General features: G+C 39.0%; 2 protein-coding genes across 2 annotated transcripts in view; both read right to left on the reverse strand.

Annotated features, from left to right (window-relative positions):
* The window catches only part of LOC145988309 (uncharacterized), a 264,996-nt gene that overhangs the window by 154,578 nt on the left and 92,251 nt on the right, over positions 1-18,167 (reverse strand). The window lies entirely within an intron of this gene.
* On the reverse strand, positions 946-11,404 carry LOC145988307 (uncharacterized). Its single transcript, XM_083123171.1, has 3 exons — positions 11,297-11,404; positions 7,047-7,111; positions 946-2,164 (listed from the first exon to the last, which is right to left on the reverse strand). The coding sequence occupies exons 1-3, from the start codon at positions 11,309-11,311 to the stop codon at positions 1,102-1,104; spliced, it is 1,143 nt and encodes a 380-aa protein (XP_082979297.1). The 5' UTR covers positions 11,312-11,404; the 3' UTR covers positions 946-1,101.

Here is an 18,167-nt window from a genome sequence, read left to right on the forward strand (position 1 = left end):
TTTGGGATTTGGCCCCCGTTTCCCCCTGGACTCACAATTGTCGGAATTTACATAAAATGTTGCTTTTTGTTCATTCTTACATTTAGAATTTAAATTTCTTAAAAAGATGCAGTTGTTGAGCAGCTATAGCCTTTTATATTCAGTTTATCCCATAGTAGCAAAAGGGGAAAAGTGCTTATTTCAAATGGCGCTCTCAGAAAGAAAAACGCACACAGTGTATGATCGCTACTTTACTTCAAAAATATTCACACGTTAAAATTAAGTGACACTGTTAAATAATTCGTTTATCTGCGCTTTCGTTTTGCATAATAATGTATACGTAACCTCCCCCCCTCGAAAATCTTGGGCACGCCACTGACTCTAGTGTTCAAAAGGATTAATCTCGTGTTATCTGCAAAATAAGAGTCACGGTTTTGTTTATTCGAAGGCAAGACAAGAATGAAAAATTGAATCCTTTATGTTGGATGAGTCATTGCTGTCAGAAGCGATATGGGCAGAAATAAAGTGCCAGAAATATTTGTATTTTAGAGGACACCTTTTCCAGCATCCTTGCGGCAAGGTACGTGCTTATTTAAGTTGTAATTGTAACTATAATTGTGAAAAGTGGAAACATTACAAAACAAGCGGTTTGTGTAACGGGCTATCTGTTACGCAATTTGCCGGCACCTGTTGCATGACTGGGCCGGCAAGCGGCCGACGCTAAGGCGGTGTCATGCTGCAATAACCTCCCTGTAGTTCGAAGCAAGTACACATGTTAACATGCTAATTATTTAAGTATTGCTGTTTCATGTCCATTTTAGTAAATGTTTTAATAATATCATGCTATACTAAATTACAATATGAATATGAAAAGAATAGCAAGTTAACATTAACTGGGAAAGAGCTATTCAAAGTATAACAAAATGCAAGGAATAGAAATGGAATGAGATCTCGTTTAAGAAAGACTATTAAAAACTTTAATTGCTTCTGTAGCACTACATCCTGATTCAACAAGAAACTACAACTTTCTTAAATAAATAAATCAGTCTTAAAATGCACATATTGTACACTATTTACAGTTTAAAAATAAATACATAATACATTCAGCACGTCATAACATGATCACTCAAACAGCATTCCTTTCCTGAATTCATCCGATATCAACTGGTAATTCTTGTCATGAGAGAATGCTTCGAAGTCGTCCTGGTTCCTGGGGACAGCCGTTTGCTGGTTTCGGTCTCTGAGGAGACGTATCTGGACAGGCGTCAGTTCGGCACCAGCAATAGGCACCTGCACTTGGTTCAAGTCGGCACCAGGACTGGTGGTGAGCACCGGCACCTGCAGATTGGTCGCGAGCTGCTGGTTCACCGGCTGAATGTACTGTGGTGCGGTGATCTGCACTGGAGTCAGAGTGGGTGCCACGTACTGGTTCACCGGCGGTGCAAACTGAAGTTCGTTGCCGTTGACGAACCCGGTGGGTGTGATGGTGTTCAGGCCGCTGTTCCCTATAAGTTCAAGCTGCACCGCTGGTCCCACGGCTTGTCCCTGAGCGGTGGCTGGGAAACCAGAAGTTATGGAGTTGCTGACCAAGTGCGAGAACTGTCTCAGCTGATCTGGTATCTTGGTTCCATACTCCAGAGTGTCGGGAGCTATGTGTTGGTTCTGAGGCACGTACTGGTCGTTGAAGGCTGGGATGCTGAATTTTTGCCCCAGGTCATCCTCAAGGGTGGGATCCCTGTAGAACAATGCGCTCATCTCGGGGTTGCCTTGGTTCCCCTCCCCGTTCAGTATTTGAGAAGGGTTCTGGAGCTTCCCGTGCACGCTGTAGCTCAGGAGGTTCATGTCCTGCTGCTGCTGCCCCTGGTTCAGGGTGCTGAAGGGTGCCAGAAGCTTCTTCTTGCCCGTGAAGTCGTAGTCCTTGATGTATTTCTCCTTCTTCGAACCGAGGACCTTCACGTTCTGCACCTTTGCGAAGCTTTTCTTAGGGATGTGCCGGTACTCGCTCCACTCCAAGGCTTCGCTGGGAGTCAGGTAGTTCTTGGGTCTCCTGTGCCTCGGTCTGATGTGGTGGCGATGATGATGATGGTGGTGGTGATAGCCATGATCGTGGCGATGATTGTGGGAGTGAAGATGCGGATGCCTGTGCCTCAGATGTCTGGGAACGTGCCTGATCAGGTACGTATGACTGTTAAAAAAAGAAAACAAATTACAATTAGTAGCTCGTTCGCCATAAGTGGAGGCATAAGTAAAGTCTATATTCTGTAACAATTATACAACCGTATTTACCCGAATCTAATGAGCAATTTATGGGGTCAAATTTTGTCTCCAAAATTAAGTGGGTATTTTATTGGAGAGTAATGTGTTCTCCAGATTTAGTTTTAAAAAATCCCCGGATTGGAAACACCGGTCAGTTCTGTTTAGTGCTGCCAACTAGTTAGGCGTTTCAGCAGCATAAGATGTTACTTATTATGGGAATGCCAGAACTTGATGCTCAGGTACCAGGAGCTTAATTAAAATACACTTGTAAATTTTAATACACCTGGGAAATCTGGCTGGTAATTTCGCCCATTGCTTCCCCGAAGTTACGTCCATGAAGTGTTGTTATACGTGACTGATTGATTTGGTTAATTTTACCTTACTTTTCTGCAAATATTGGTTAATCGCAAAGAAGAGGATGAGTGATACGATGAAATTGATGAAGGGACACCCACAAAGAATATCCACGCACAGGCCGGGACTAACAGTAGACTCCTGGCGTCGTAGCGCGATGTGCTAACCACTCTTCCACGCAGGTCGGCCCATGTGTTATACGTATTGTTTCGAATAGAAACATACTGAGCTTGAACTGATTACGGGCTGGAAATTGGAATTCATAACATAAATCCATTTGTGTATAAAATAGTGTTGTTCTGTATTAAAATTAAATTCATAACATAACCTCATTTTTGTTGAAAAATAACCTTTTTGGAGGTATGCATTGAATTCGCTAGTGAGTACCCTTTTTAACTTTTCATTAGTTTCAAGGGCTTGAAAACTGGAGTTAGCAATAGATTCAAGTAAATACAGCATTAAAAGGTTAATGACACAGAAAGTATCTCTACTTATAACCTCTAATGCCAGAATTCACGGCAAGTTATGTGTGGGTACTATACGAAAACGGAGAAATGCTATAAAACTAAATCTTCTAAGATTGATACGTAGATAAAATAGTAATGTGGGCATAATTATCATGGAAGCACACGAATTCTAATTTCATTACTTTTTCATTTTTCTACATGCACTGATGAAATGGTGAAAGAACATTAACAGAGAACGCTATACTTATGTAAATTTTAAAAATGTTACCAAATAGAACCCAAACTAACCAAACGTGTTTTACCTAAGCTAGCCAAAATGGAATTTGGGGGCTCAGAGTGCTTTAAAACATATAAAATGACAAACTATTCTTTCATGTTACTCCAAAAATTTGACGATGAAAAAAATCATCGAAAATTCAACATAGAGGAAATTTCTAGATAAAAGACAAGTAAGATTATATGTCCATTTTTTTTAATGACTACATGGTAGAGTTCATGTAAACAAACAATTTCTGGCTCTCAAAATTCCAACAGGACTCGCTTAGATCCTAGACTACTATCGGATTAAAAATTATAAATACTCGAGATTAGACTCCAATTAAAAGTTAACCTACAACGAAAAAAGAGATACATCAACATTTAGCTTGTTCAATTTTGCGTTAATCTATGCTAACCAATTTTCTTTTTCTAGTTTGCCTTATATGTATTATCGTCGTGAGAACAGAAAAGAGAATGTTTTTAGATTTGCAACGATCGCTATCTTTGAAATTCTATAAATCAAAAACGGGTTGGCCGATCGTAATGAAATTTTAGTATGGTACAGGCAGAAAGGTTTTAAGCCAAAATCTTAATTTTCAGTTTTTTTAAAATTTGTCAAAGAACCGTTATCATCAATTTGCGAAACAACTTTTTTCTTCGTATTGGGTAGTCGTACAAATACAATATTGGTCTTGGTTTGAAGCTCTTTGCATCTGTTTTGAAAATCCATTATCATTGTCAATTCACATTGCGAAACCGATTTAATACAGATTTTTATTCAACGGAGTAAAGCTGTACAAGAAACGTGGCAACACCGCTTGCATTGACTCGCAGTGACAGCCTGAAGTTTCCGCGGTGTAACGGACATCGCTGTGTGCAGTGTTGCCACGTTTCTTGTACAGCTTTACTCCGTTGAATAATAATCGGTTTCGCAATGCGAATTGACAATGATAATGGATTTTGAAAACAGATGCAAAGAGTTTCAAAACAAGACCAATATTGTATTTGTACGACTACCCAATACGAAGAAAAAGTTGTTTCGCAAAATTGATTATAAAGGTTTTTTGACAAATTTTAAAAAAACTAAAAATTAAGATTTGTATTTGAAACCTTTCTGCCTGTAAGATACTAAAATTTCATTACGATCGGCTTAACCCGTTTTTTATTTATAGAATTTCAAACAGAGGGATCGTCAGCAAAACTAAAAAAAACGCCCTATCCAAACTAATCAATCGGTTAATAGGTTAGCCATTTGACCTAAGTAAAATTAATTATATAGAATAGTCGAATGAAGATAATAAAGTTAATAAAATATATATAGATAAGAAAATAGAACCATACATATCCTAACTAAACAATCTGTTCATAAGTTAGGTTAGTCATTTTACCTAAGCAACGTTAACTACATAGATCATAGCCCAGCGAAGGTAATGAAGTCAATACAATAAAAATAGGTAAGAAAATAAAACCAAACCTATCCAAACTAAACAAGCAGATAATAAGTTAGGTTAGGCATTTGACCTTAGCAAAGTTAACTACATAGATCATAGCCCAGCGAAGGTAATGAAGTCAATGCAATGTAAATAGATAAGAAAATAAAACCAAACCAATCCAAACTAAACAAGCTGTTAATATGTTAGGTATTAGACCTAAGTAACGTTGACTATATAGAACATAACCCTACTAATATAATAGATAAATAGATAAGAAAATAGGACAGAGCAATGAGTAATTTAAGCTGAATTTCCCTTTGTCCTTTGCTGTTTCTACACCTTGATTTCCCAGTAACTATTATAATAGATGTCCTTAGGAATCAAGTTTTCAATCAACACTCAACGTTAAGATGGAGTTACTTTACTTTATATTGCATTTCTGAAAACAGTAACATGATATGATAACATTATTCTGTAACATTACATACCTACCCTTAAAGGAATTTGTGCGAAAAACAACAAGGAAAAGAAAAGTACATACATAGGGATGTGGAAATGCTGTCACTCGAGGTCTATTTATAACGAATGCAAGATAAACGTATGTGCATACACACACAATGTACTCTTGTCACAATGCAAAAAAAAAAAACCGTAGAAAAGTCTGAGATTACGAACTTACCGAATTGATACATTGGAGGAGATTGTGCTTTACAAAACAGACATTACCAAAACCATGGTGTTATTGAGCATTGTTGTATTTGCTGTATTATACTGTTAAATCAACAATAAACAAAGAAGGCATGGTAGTTCAGAAACCGAAAATACATTACGCAGATACAAATTGTTCCCCTGATTTTCCCAAGTTCAAATTTCAAATTTTGAACCTTGAACCTCGTCTTGCTTAAGTTGATAAATGTCATGAAGGAAAAAAAATTACGTCCATCTCCATTATTATTATTATTATCATAATTATTATTACTATTACAATATTCATATTAATTATTATTGCACGTGAATATTATGAGATAACATATATTTAAACATGAAAATCCTCCCGTTACATCAATAATTGTCCTCAACGAAATTCGAATTGTCTAAAGAGAAAGATTAAGCTACAGAATTTCCTTATAACTTTGTGATTAATAATTACTTCTTGTATGGCAAATATCTAACAGCTGCACCACAATGCACAAGCAAAACCTAATTCCTAATTTATACTTCGTTAAGGAGGTAATGTGCAATGGAAAAAAATGCTTGTGGAAGTGAGTTCTGTAATTACACAAATAATATAAATGTGCACACAAGTTGCTTTTAAGAGCATGTAATATAGATAAGATATAAAGGGTTATTAAATAAATATAATGCAAATATTCATAATATAAACCCGTTGTTGTATGAAAAAGTGTTATTGAGTTTGAGTTTTGGTTTTAATTCCACTTTATGCACAGGAAAGCTAATCGGGACTTGACCTACAGTTTAAAGTGGGATCCGAACCACTTGTGCCTCCACCGGGTGTCGAACAGGGTACCCCTCGATTACAAAGTGACGTCGTCATCACAAAATTAAATTTGTAACTGTAACGAGATTTGGTAAAAAAGGTAACCGCCCCTTGAAGAAAGGAAAGGAAGTAGAAAGATAAGTTCTTGGCTGTGTGTTTGTGTAAGTGTAGGTAACTTCCACCAGTGGCGCTATATGTGCGTGAAACATGGCAGCATCAAAATGTAAGAAGGGCGTTTAGTCTGATTGTATGCGAATAGGCGTTGGTGTGGTAGTGCAGATCAAATTCGACAATGATGCATTGAACTGTATTGAGCTTTGGATGAAGATGTTCGAGTCCACTGGTGTCGGCTTATGATCGGCTATTTCTATCCGAGAAGATACCTCTGGGTAGTAGCTGTTTCACCAAGAGCGCTCACATTGAATAATGCTCATGTAAAACTTGGAGAGTTCTTATGTTAGTATCGTGGCGTTTATAGTGTGTCAGTTCAGATACGACCCCGATGGCGCAGCGGTAGCGTCGTCGCCTTGTAATCAAGGATCCCGGCTTCGATTCCCGGTGGAGACACATAGTTGTTCGTATCCCACTTTAAACTGTAGGTCCAGTCCCGATTAGCCTTATTGTGCATAAAGTGGACTTAAAACAACAAATCAATCAATCAAGTTCAGACACGAGTATCAGCGTTACTTTTGCACCATTCGTTTTTAATATCCCTGTTCTTCAAGTTTAAAAAATGCAAAATGACCCATGCAACAAAATCTCCTATTTGTTAAGAATATGTTAGTACAAAAAGATACTCACCGCTTACGAGGATCTGCTTCTAGTAGTCCTATACATATCACAGCAAACAGCACAAAGAAATATATCTGGAAGATAAAGCAATCTTCACACACTATCCTTCTAACACCTTTGGTACAGACACTGTCCAATGTGAAGATGTAGTTGATAAGGATATGTACAGAAAGTGCGGCATGATAATTATTTGCCTCTTGCGTGCAGACCGTATTAAAGCATGTTAGTATACTGCATTATCAAGTTTATAGTTAAGCAGTGCAAACATTCATGCAATAGAGTAAAAAACAGCATTTTCGATTTTCCATTGTAGTAAAATCGAAAAAGAAAATCCAATCCACCGAAGAGACAAAAGGTGCTGTTCCGAAACGTACTTAGAATAAGAAGAAATATAAAATTACAAGTAATCAGGACAACTTACGGCGTTGTAGGTAACATTTGGAAAAGAACATATTTACCTATGCATAGATACATTAAACATAAACAAGCGGCTAGCGATGACAGTAGAAACTAGGATATACCATGTCAGCAGTGACTCTTATGACATGATGTATTTTTTGTCTGCTGTGGAAACTACCCTAACAGCAATAAACGTAACCTCTTTATATATTCACATGTTCATTTCTGTTATTATAAGTATACGTAAGTAGGTTAGGCCGGCTGTTAGGTTCTGTTACGATATATATATATATATATATATATATATATATATATATATATATATATATATATATATATATATATATATACAGGGTGACTGGTAATTAGATGTATTCCCTGAAAGGGGTTAAAGTAGAGACAATTTGCAATAAATTTGACCATATGATACCCCGTCCGAAAATTAGTAGTTTTCGAGATAATCGAATTTCTTTTGTTTCTTTAAAAAATGACAATTTTTCACATAAAAAGATGAATTGAGAAAAAACTGCTCATTGTATGGAACTTATTTCAGCGTTTTCTGATAGCTAATAAATAAGTGGTTCGTTTAAAAAAAAGTTTTTTTCCAAATAACAATCACATGTAAGTAACGGGTGGGTCTAAACTTACAAGTGATGATAAAAAAATGCACTCTTAGTTTACTTGGCAACGTATTAATAACAAAAATGGTATGACACGAAGCGTACAAATTACTTAAATTACTTCCTTGTGACATCTGCTATCCAACAAGGTACAAATGTTGCTAACATTCACATTTGTGTACAAGAAATAATACTTCATTCATCTTAATGTGAATGGAATCAATGAACAATACAATTAAAGAACATTACACGTCTTGCTCAAAGTGGGCACCTCCGTTACGAATGCAGGCACGCAGGTTTTTACGGACATTTGGTCTCTTAACTCGTGATGTGATGGTGTCCTTGATGTGTTGCCCAGCTGTTAAGATCCTCTCCCTGAGCTTTTCTTGCGAGTTTATCGGTGTCTTGTCATGTGGCTCCAAATGTAAAAGTCGCAAGGCGTCAAATCGATCGGGGGATCGAGCTGGGCAGTCATCATGCTGATAAATCATGTCACGTCTTGTAGCTAGAGGCAAATCCTCCAACAACTTTGAAATGCCGTTCCTCAAAAAACGTTCATAAGTGATGCCATTTAAGATTTGGGGCAGGAAAAATGGCTCGATCAAATGATTGTTGATTACGCCCATCCATACTTCTGCCTGGGCATGCGACAGTGGCTGGATGAATATTACCCAAAGAAATGGATTGGCCGAGGCGGACCGATTCCCTGGCCGGCTCGATCCCCCGATTTGAAGCCTTGCGACCTTTACATTTGGAGCCACATGACAAGACACCGATAAACTCGCAAGAAAAGCTCAGGGAGAGGATCTTAACAGCTGGGCAACACATCAAGGACACCATCACATCACGAGTTAAGAGACCAAATGTCCGTAAAAACCTGCGTGCCTGCATTCGTAACGGAGGTGCCCACTTTGAGCAAGACGTGTAATGTTCTTTAATTGTATTGTTCATTGATTCCATTCACATTAAGATGAATGAAGTATTATTTCTTGTACACAAATGTAAATGTTAGCAACATTTGTACCTTGTTGGATAGCAGATGTCACAAGGAAGTAATTTAAGTAATTTGTACGCTTCGTGTCATACCATTTTTGTTATTAATACGTTGCCAAGTAAACTAAGAGTGCATTTTTTTATCATCACTTGTAAGTTTTGACCCACCCGTTACTTACATGTGATTGTTATTTGGGAAAAACTTTTTTTAAACGAACCACTTATTTGTTAGCTATCAGAAAACGCTGAAATAAGTTCTCAATTCATCTTTTTATGTGAAAAATTGTCATCTTTTAAAGAAACAAAAGAAATTCGATTATCTCGAACACTACTAATTTTCGGACGGGGTATCATATGGTCAAATTTATTGCAAATTGTCTCTACTTTAACCCCTTTCAGGGAATACATCTAATTACCAGTCACCCTGTATATATATCCAAGTTGCTCTAGTCCATACTTGAACGGCTTGGATCTAGATGGCAGTTCTTTGCAGAACCACTTCGAGTCCCTGGGTGTATGACTATGACGCCAGTCATCTTCGAGAGACTCTAGAACCAATGAACCAGCGAATTGTTATTTAAGAAAACTTTGAGACCAATAACTCGAAACCAGTTTCTATACGTTACACTACATGCATTCTGAGTGTCCCACAAACACACACTATCATACGCAGGGTTTTCGTCAGTGGGATCTAGTATTTTTAAGATGGATATTGCATAAGTTTATATGGGATACGCAATAAGATATTTCGTATATGCCATTTTTTTTTACTTTCTCTTAAAAAGTTCTTGAAAGGTAGAAATGGTAATCGTGTGCTAATGTAAGGGGTTTGCATTTATCACTTTGGTTTTTTGCCCGAGTTCGTTACTACTTGCATTTAAAAAAATTGATTTCTTGAAAATTTCTGGATGAGACATAGCCCCATCAACTCCCCTCTTACGTACGCCGTACTTACAGAGTGTCTCAAAAGTAAAGAAATTGTTTTGCGAGAAAAAATCTATCGACTATGACCTCATGTTTTGTTCTTTAACAGTGCTGCCAGAGCTGTAAATATAGGCCACTGGAATTTTCGAGGAAAAAACGAAAAAACACTATTTTAAAACCATTGATATATACAAATGCATGCATGCGTGTGTATGTGTGTGTGTGTGTGTGTGTGTGTGTGAGACATGATTTTTAAATACTGTTTAACATTTTGTTTTGCAAAACATGTTCGTTGAATATATATATATATATATACACACATGCACACACACACACACACACACACACACACACACACACACACACACACATAAACCTATACAAATACATATGGTGTGCTGGAGTGTGTGCGTGCGCGTTTGAGGGCGTGTGACTTTAAAAAAGAACAACTCACTACGCATGATCCATGTTGGTTGCAAATTACAGAATAACATTGCATCAGTCATCATGAGTATACTTATGATCTTTCGATAATTTCTTACTTCTGTTTGTCACACAAAAGTGGCATTCTGGTGTGTGTGTGGGAGGGGGGAGGATGAACTCCGACTTAAGACATTGGTTAATTTATTGAATGTCCTGTATAAAGTGTTGATGTTAAGCATTCAAAAAATTCTCAATGGATAAGGCTTTATAATGCAAAATTGATTTGATTGATATAGTTTATTTTACTTCTATTTTCTGCCACTTTGGGCTAATCGCGGAGATGAGGATGAGAGATGAGATAATGAAATGAATGAAGGGCCACTCACAAGAACACCCATGTCCAAGCCGGGATTCGAACCAGCGACCCTGGCGTCGTAGCACGCTATAATGCAGATGCACCAGTGTTGAGTTGCTGCTTTAAGTCCACTGTATGCACAAATAAGCTAATCGGTAATGGACCTACAGTTTAAAGTGAGATCCAAACCACTATATGCCTCCACCGGCTATCGAACCGGGACCCCTTGATTACAAGACAACGACAGAAAACTGGTGTAAATATATTTTAATGGTTTTCATGTTATAAACGATCAAAGTTTTGGTTGCGGTACTTTTGAAACACTCTGTATCATACAGTTATTGCATGGAATATGAATTTGTACATTTTTTTTCAAAACAACGCACTAAGGATATATATATATAAAAATGAAATCGGTCATCTCCAATGGGCGTGGCTGTCCTGGGTTCGATTCCCCGTCATGACACAAGTATCGCGATCACATATTCACTAAGCACTACAGGTCCTACTGTCCTAACACCCAGCAGTGTTTCCACCTCACTCACCAATCGAACGCCCATCCTAGCCAGGGTTATGCTCTAGCCCCACGCGTACACGTCTTCCGTCGCACAAACAACGAATGTGCGAAGCCTAGCTGTAGAGCCGAGCATATAAGGCAAGAAATGTAATTAATGGGTAAATATGCAAAATAATGTTGTCCTTTTATTCTTGTTATCAACAGGCGTGGAGGAAGAGGAGCACGGCGCAACAATGGAGGGGGCAATTAACATTGTCATGGCAATAAAGAAGGGGGAAGAGAGCTATAAAGCGAGTAGGAGTGGCACGTTTCGGGACCATTGTTGGAATAACAATGAATCCACATGTGGATGCTTGCTGCTTATCAAATGCGCAATACATGTTGCTGATATGAGTAATATGTTACTTGGAAATTCTTCCGCGAATTTGTAGGTTGCGTTGATGCAAAGTCTTGCATCGCAGGGTGTTCCATAAGTCGTGTACATTTTTATATAGGAACGGTCATGTCCGTATATATACAGAAATAATGGGTGGAGCCTAACTATTAAAAACTGTACCATTCTTGAGTTGGGGTTTATTGTTACTTTTTATTTATTATCAATATATACTTTTGAAATATAACAACCATTTGTCTCAACAGTTTGGATCACCCGATCTCCATGACAATGTGGTTAGAATAGCCCGCTACGATGCCAGGGGTCCCGGGTTCGAAACCCGGCCTGGGAATGGGTATTCTTTGTGAGAATCCTTTCGTCATATCATCTCTCGCCCTTATCGTCGCGATTAGTCAAAAGTGGCAGAAAAGGTGAATAACAAAAAATGAATAAATCAATCTAAATATTGGCTGGAGTACATTAATTATATTGACCATAAAAATATCATTTTGACATTTAACTTCGGTATTTTTAATAAAACTTCTACTTTTGTGTGTGTGATGTTAGTATAACTTTCATAACCTTTTCAACCAATGTAGAGTTTTGACTAATTTTGAGATATTGTTTCTTTGGTCGTACAATGAATGTTAAATATTTACTAAACCAATGAGGAGGGTTTGTATCCATTACACACTCCCAAGGCCATGGGAAAGAATAATCCGTAGCTAAACAAACTACGAAAACCTCCCCGGTGACGTTGTAACCAACAGATCGCGGGTTCGATCTTGTGGAGGCACGTTACACAGTGGTTACGATACCACGTTAAACTGTAGATTCAGTCTCAATTGGCCTGTCTGAGTATTAAGTGGACGTAAACAAACAGAAATAAAATGTTCGTGGTCATTTCAGTATAATTGCCGAGATATTCAAAGGGAACACAGTAAAATACCCCAACAGTGTTAAGTGAAAACCGAATCTGGAAAACCCGAGTGTGAATTGTAAATAATAAAAGTAATACGTTTGTCACACTGTAGTTTTAAGTCAATTCTTCTACCACAAACGCAATGGCCAGTGAAAGTTTAGTACGTAGCAGGATTAATTAGTTTTTTAGATCAGTGAAATTTCAATGCTTCAAGGTAGATTTTTCATTCTTTATGTGAGCTGTTCATTATCTATCAAGGGAAGTAAAAAGATAGAGAGAGGGGGTGACAGACAAATAAATAGCGAGAGAAAGAGATAGATTATAAGAAATAGAGAGGGAAATATAAATCGAGATAGAGAGATAAAGAGATTAAAAGAGAGAGAAAAAGAGATAGAGAAACTGTATAGAAAATGACTATGTTAGAGGGACGGATAAAGAGAGAGAAGGGGGTATTAAAATAAATATGTAGAGAAAAGAAAGAGATAAATCGACGGATAAAGAGAGTTTGAAATAAGCGATACAGAAAAGAAAGATAAAGAGAGAGAAAGGGAGATTTTAAAATCGATAATGGAAACAAAAGGAAAACGAAAAAAACAGCGCAGACAGAGAGACGGTTTAAGAGAGATAAAGAAAAAGAAGAGAAAGATTAAGAAAATAAATAAATAGAAATCAAGGGAGATCTAGAAATAAATAGAGGGAAGGAGAGAATGAAAGAGAGACATTAATAGAAAGGAGGTGGTAAAGAAACAAAGAAATGAATATAAATCGAGAAAAATACACACACAGAGAACTAAAATTGATAAGTAAACAATAAACACGACACGTTCCTGCATTTCTCAATAAAATATTTGGAGATTGCATCGATCTGTATTGGCCATACTCGCCAAAAATGTAAAAATTAAATATTTCTACGTTCCCTTTGCATTTATCAATCTCTAATATTTATATTCCGATTCCGGAAAGTACATGTGCTATGCAGCAACCTTAAGCTTAGAAAACACGACCTCGTTTTCGGCCACTGGCCCTAATTTGTGTTGAACGAAAATTACTGAGAGGAGTGGTGAAAAGGGAGCTCAAAACACATTCTCCTTGTTAGGCATAAGTAAGGGTACCAGAAGCATTACATGGGTGTGGTAGATGAGCATCCGTCAACAATGTTCTTGCATCAGTTTTTCACCACAAAATCCCAGAGCCTCTGTATTTTTGAGTAGGCAGAGTAGAGGGAGAAAGTCGATAAAAAAATTGTGGAATTTAGCAAAGAGAGCGGAAGAAGGAGAATATGGTTTTAACGATCACTTCGACCCTGATCTGTCGTCGGGAGGTAAAAAGAAGAGATAAGAAAGATGGAAACGAGAGCAAGGAAAGCGCTTTTGAAAGTCTCCCCCCTCCAGTCGCTTATCGATAACTGCTTTCCAGTCATATGCTTTAATGGGCTACGTAACGTAATAGTTAGGTCAGTTGTTGCATATGCGAGGGAAAGCAAGTATTCACTCCCAGCATTAAACCAATGCAAATTAAGAGCAACTGTAAATTTAGTATGCATCATCATAACATGTTTCTAGGCCTCCACGATGGTGTAGTAGCTCAGGTTGTCGCTTTGTAATCAAGACGTCTTGTGTTCGATTCCAGGTGTAGGCACAATTAGTGTTACCCACGACACGAGACAGACTTTTTAAAATTCGAGACGGGACGAGACTGACCACCTGTCTCGTCTCGTTTTCGAGACGAGACACGAGACGGGACGAGACGGCTCCTGAAAAGTCTCGTCTCGAAAAAATATAAACAAAATAATTAATCAACTGCAAATATTTATTTATTCGAAATAAAGCATTTTCTTTGGAAACCCAAAACAGCTTCTATTACAGGAATAGAGAGATATGTAAGATTCCCCCTCGAAAAATCTAATTCGTCACACGTTGTCCGTAATGAATTTGCCCAGAGTTTAGCCTCGTGTCCCTGTATCTTCCTAATGAAATTTCCTCAGAATACCTTAAATCTGCCAACTATCTGCTACCCCAAGAGCTCTCTTCCATTCATCCTTGCGCAAAACGATCCGGAGGTAGTCACTGCCACTGTTTTCTACGGCCCTGTTCCAGCCATACTGGCGACAATCGTCATACAATTTCTCGCCCAAACAGACCCTTCTTTCATTTGCGACCCTGTTCTCAAAATCCACAGCAGCCTCGAGTGCTGGTTGCAAACTTCAAAGATTTCGCACTAAAAACCTATGTAAAGGTAAAGTTCCAAGTGCATATAACACAGTGCCATTAAAGCACATTTACGGGATGTGGGGGAAAGGTCATTTTGGAGGCGAAGTGATCAGCATCACACTTCGGCCGCTTTTGCCCTCCAGGATTGCCCCCATGCACCCACTGATATGAGGCTGTGGAGCCCCGGAGCTACTTTATGCGGGGACAATGCTGAATAATTCCGACCTTTATTCACCCACTCCGGGATTCGAACCCGGGTCTTCCGTCTGGCAGTCAGACGCCCTAACAACTACACTACCGCGGCTCTAAAAAGCTAGTGCAATTATATACTCTGCTTTGACGTAACGAACTTAAAATTGCTTGAAGTCATAGGAGTAATAAGCGACATGCGACAGCAACAAGTGTCGCTTGGAAATTAACCCAGAGTAATAAATACAACCTTCCGAACGGAAGCGACTAGACCGGCAAGCGGCACGTGTTTCATTATCGCTTGCGTGTTGTTTGGACTGGGCCATTTTTTAATAGCTTGCATTGTGTCGCCTCTGTCTGTTGGTAGTGAATTCACAGTGAAAGCTTGCTTATATACTAAGGGAGATTTCACTTCGAAGCGACACGCGACCCGTATCACGTGTCGCTTCAGGATTTCACCAATCGAACGCAGGTTTGTGCTGCCTGCCATGCAGGTGTGAAACGTTGCTGTTGATTGACTCGTTCCAAAGCAACATGTGTCGCGTGTCGCTTGTAGCTCCGGTCTGAAATCTCCCTAAAGGTGCGTGTCACTCGTTGCTTTGGTGTGAAAACCCTGTGTCGCTTGTCGCCTGTCGCTTCAACCTGAAAGCTATCTTGTGGAAATTTCACACCGAAGCGACAAGCAACACGCATAATTCACACACAAGAAACAAGCGACACAATCCTCCTGAAGGAAAACATTCACCCCGCATCCGTGAACAACGGGCCGAGGCTACAAAAGACACGTGCAGCTGTTCGTGTGTCTTCTGTCCGAAAGGCTGCATTGGTTACTGAAAGTTCGCTTCCAAGCGACCCGTGTCGCTTGTCGCCTGTAACTTTGGTATGAAGAAATCTTGCTCACAACAAACTCTTCGAACCGAAGCTGCACGTCTCGCTTGTCGCTTGCATGTTGTTCTGCTTAGGCCGTTTTCTGGATACCGTGTATCGTCGCGAGGGTTGTTATCCGCGCATGTGCGGTGAATGCTTGCTTATAAACTGAAGTGTCCCTGTTCGTTGCTGCAGTGTGATACTTCCGTGTCGCTTGTCACATTCAACAAGCCACAGGAGAGAAGCGACAAGCAACATGTCTCGCTTGGAAACGAACTCTCAGTAAACGTAACTTTCCGAACCGAAGCACCACGTGTCTCTTGTCGCTTGCGTGTCGCTCAAATTGGGTCGTTTTCTTAATATCGAGCGTAGAATCGCCTCGATCTGTTGGTACTGCTCGTGCGGTGAATACTTTTATCATAGACGGAACAGAAGGGGATCCTGTCGCTTGTCTCTTCAGTGTAAACCCCCTATGGCTTGTCGCCTGTCGCGTGTTCCTTCCGTCTGAAAGCTTCCTGCGTGTACGATGGATAAACATTGGATGGGAGCTAGAAAAACAAGACAGATTCTATACATTATCTAGCTATTGATAATCAACAAACTTTATTTGATATACTCATGTTCTTATGATTAAGGAATCATATTTATTCTCACTATACAGTGAGCAAAGTGATTTAAGGTTTAACCAATTTTCGAGAATAATATTTGTGATGTCTCCCAGTTATAACTTTTATTGGCATAATATCCTGGATTACTTTCACGAGACGAGACGGGACGAGACGAGACAGAACCCTTCGAGACGAGACGGGACAAACGAATATTTTCGAGACGAGACAGCATTTTCACGAGACGAGACGAGACAGACCAAAGTCTCGTCTCGTGGGCAACACTAGGCACAATACAGAGTGGTTTCCACTTTAAACTGTATGCCCGGTCCAAATTGGCCTGTCTAGGAACGAAGCTGCCTCAAAACAAACTATTAGATGCACTTGTACGAGGGTCATTATTTATATTTTGAGCCTTGGCAACACTGGTTGAAGTTAGGCACGATTTGACGTTTGCACGGAATCGTCTGGCATTATTGACCATAACGTACTTCAAATGTTTTGTCAATAGCTTCATTTGTGTTGTTTATGTTGCCTTGGAGATTGCGCAACAACAATAAAATGGAATTAACTCGTGAACAATTTTGTGCGATGATTTTTTACGATTTTCGACGTGGATTATCAAGACAAGAGTGCATCGATCAACTTACTTCCACATTTGACGATGAAGCCCCATCCTTTGCCACTGTGAAACGCTGGTATAACGAATTTAATCGTGGCCGCCATTCGCTCACCGACGAGATTCGCGAAGGTCGTCCAAAATCAGTTGTTGTTCAAGAAAAATTGATGCTGTGCAAAACCTAATACTGCAAGATTGTCATGTGACATAGTGTGAGATTGAGGCAACCATAGGCATTAGTTCCACCAGCATATATAAAATATTACATGATCATTTAGCTGTGAGAAAGGTATGTTCTCGTTGGATTCCACACAATTTGACAAAAACTAAAAAAGACGCTCGCGTCAATTGGTGCAAACAAATGCTCAATAAATACAATCGTGGTGCTTCAAAAGACGTATATAAGATTGTAACAGGTGACGAATCATGGATATATGCATACGAGCCGGAACATAAACAGCAGTCGACTGTATGGGTGTTTCAAGAAGAACCCAATCCAACAAAAGTTGTTCGCGCTCGAAGCACATCGAAACAAATGGTCGCCTGTTTTTTTCGGGAAAACTGGTCATGTGGCAACTGTGCCTTTAGAGGAACGTAGAACGGTCAACTCTGAATGGTACACAACAATTTGTTTGCCAGAGGTCTTCGGTCAAATACGGAAAACAAACAAACGCCGTCGGATCATTCTTCATCAAGACAATTCTAGCTGTCACACATCTCGTCTAACAACCGACTTCATGAACAGTCAAAAAATCGAATTGATGGGTCATCCGCCGTACAGTCCTGATTTGGCACCCAAAGACTTCTTCTTGTTCCCGAATGTCAAGAATAAATTGCGTGGACAACGATTTTCGTCGGCGGAAGACGCCGTTGATGCGTTCAAAAACCATATTATGGAGGTGTCTCAAGAAGATTGGAAAAACTTCTTTGACAAATGATTCGAACGAATGCAAAAGTGTATTGACCATAAAGGAGAATACTTCGAAAAACAATAAAGCAGTTTTCAATGCCAAATTCCTGTTTTTTCATTGTTAGGCTCAGAATATAAATAGTGACCCTCGTACAGTCACGGACACTTCTGGATTGTAACGATACTATTTAAGGTAAATGGTGT

The sequence above is a fragment of the Lepisma saccharinum genome, chromosome 5 (assembly GCF_977018435.1).
Source record: "Lepisma saccharinum chromosome 5, izLepSacc3.1, whole genome shotgun sequence".
Classification (NCBI taxonomy): domain Eukaryota; kingdom Metazoa; phylum Arthropoda; class Insecta; order Zygentoma; family Lepismatidae; genus Lepisma; species Lepisma saccharinum.

Coding starts and splice junctions, on each gene's coding strand:
- LOC145988307 (XM_083123171.1), bottom strand. Junction 2,165..7,046: donor GAAGCAGATCCTCGTAAGCG/GTGAGTATCTTT, acceptor TTTTTTTAACAG/TCATACGTACCTGATCAGGC.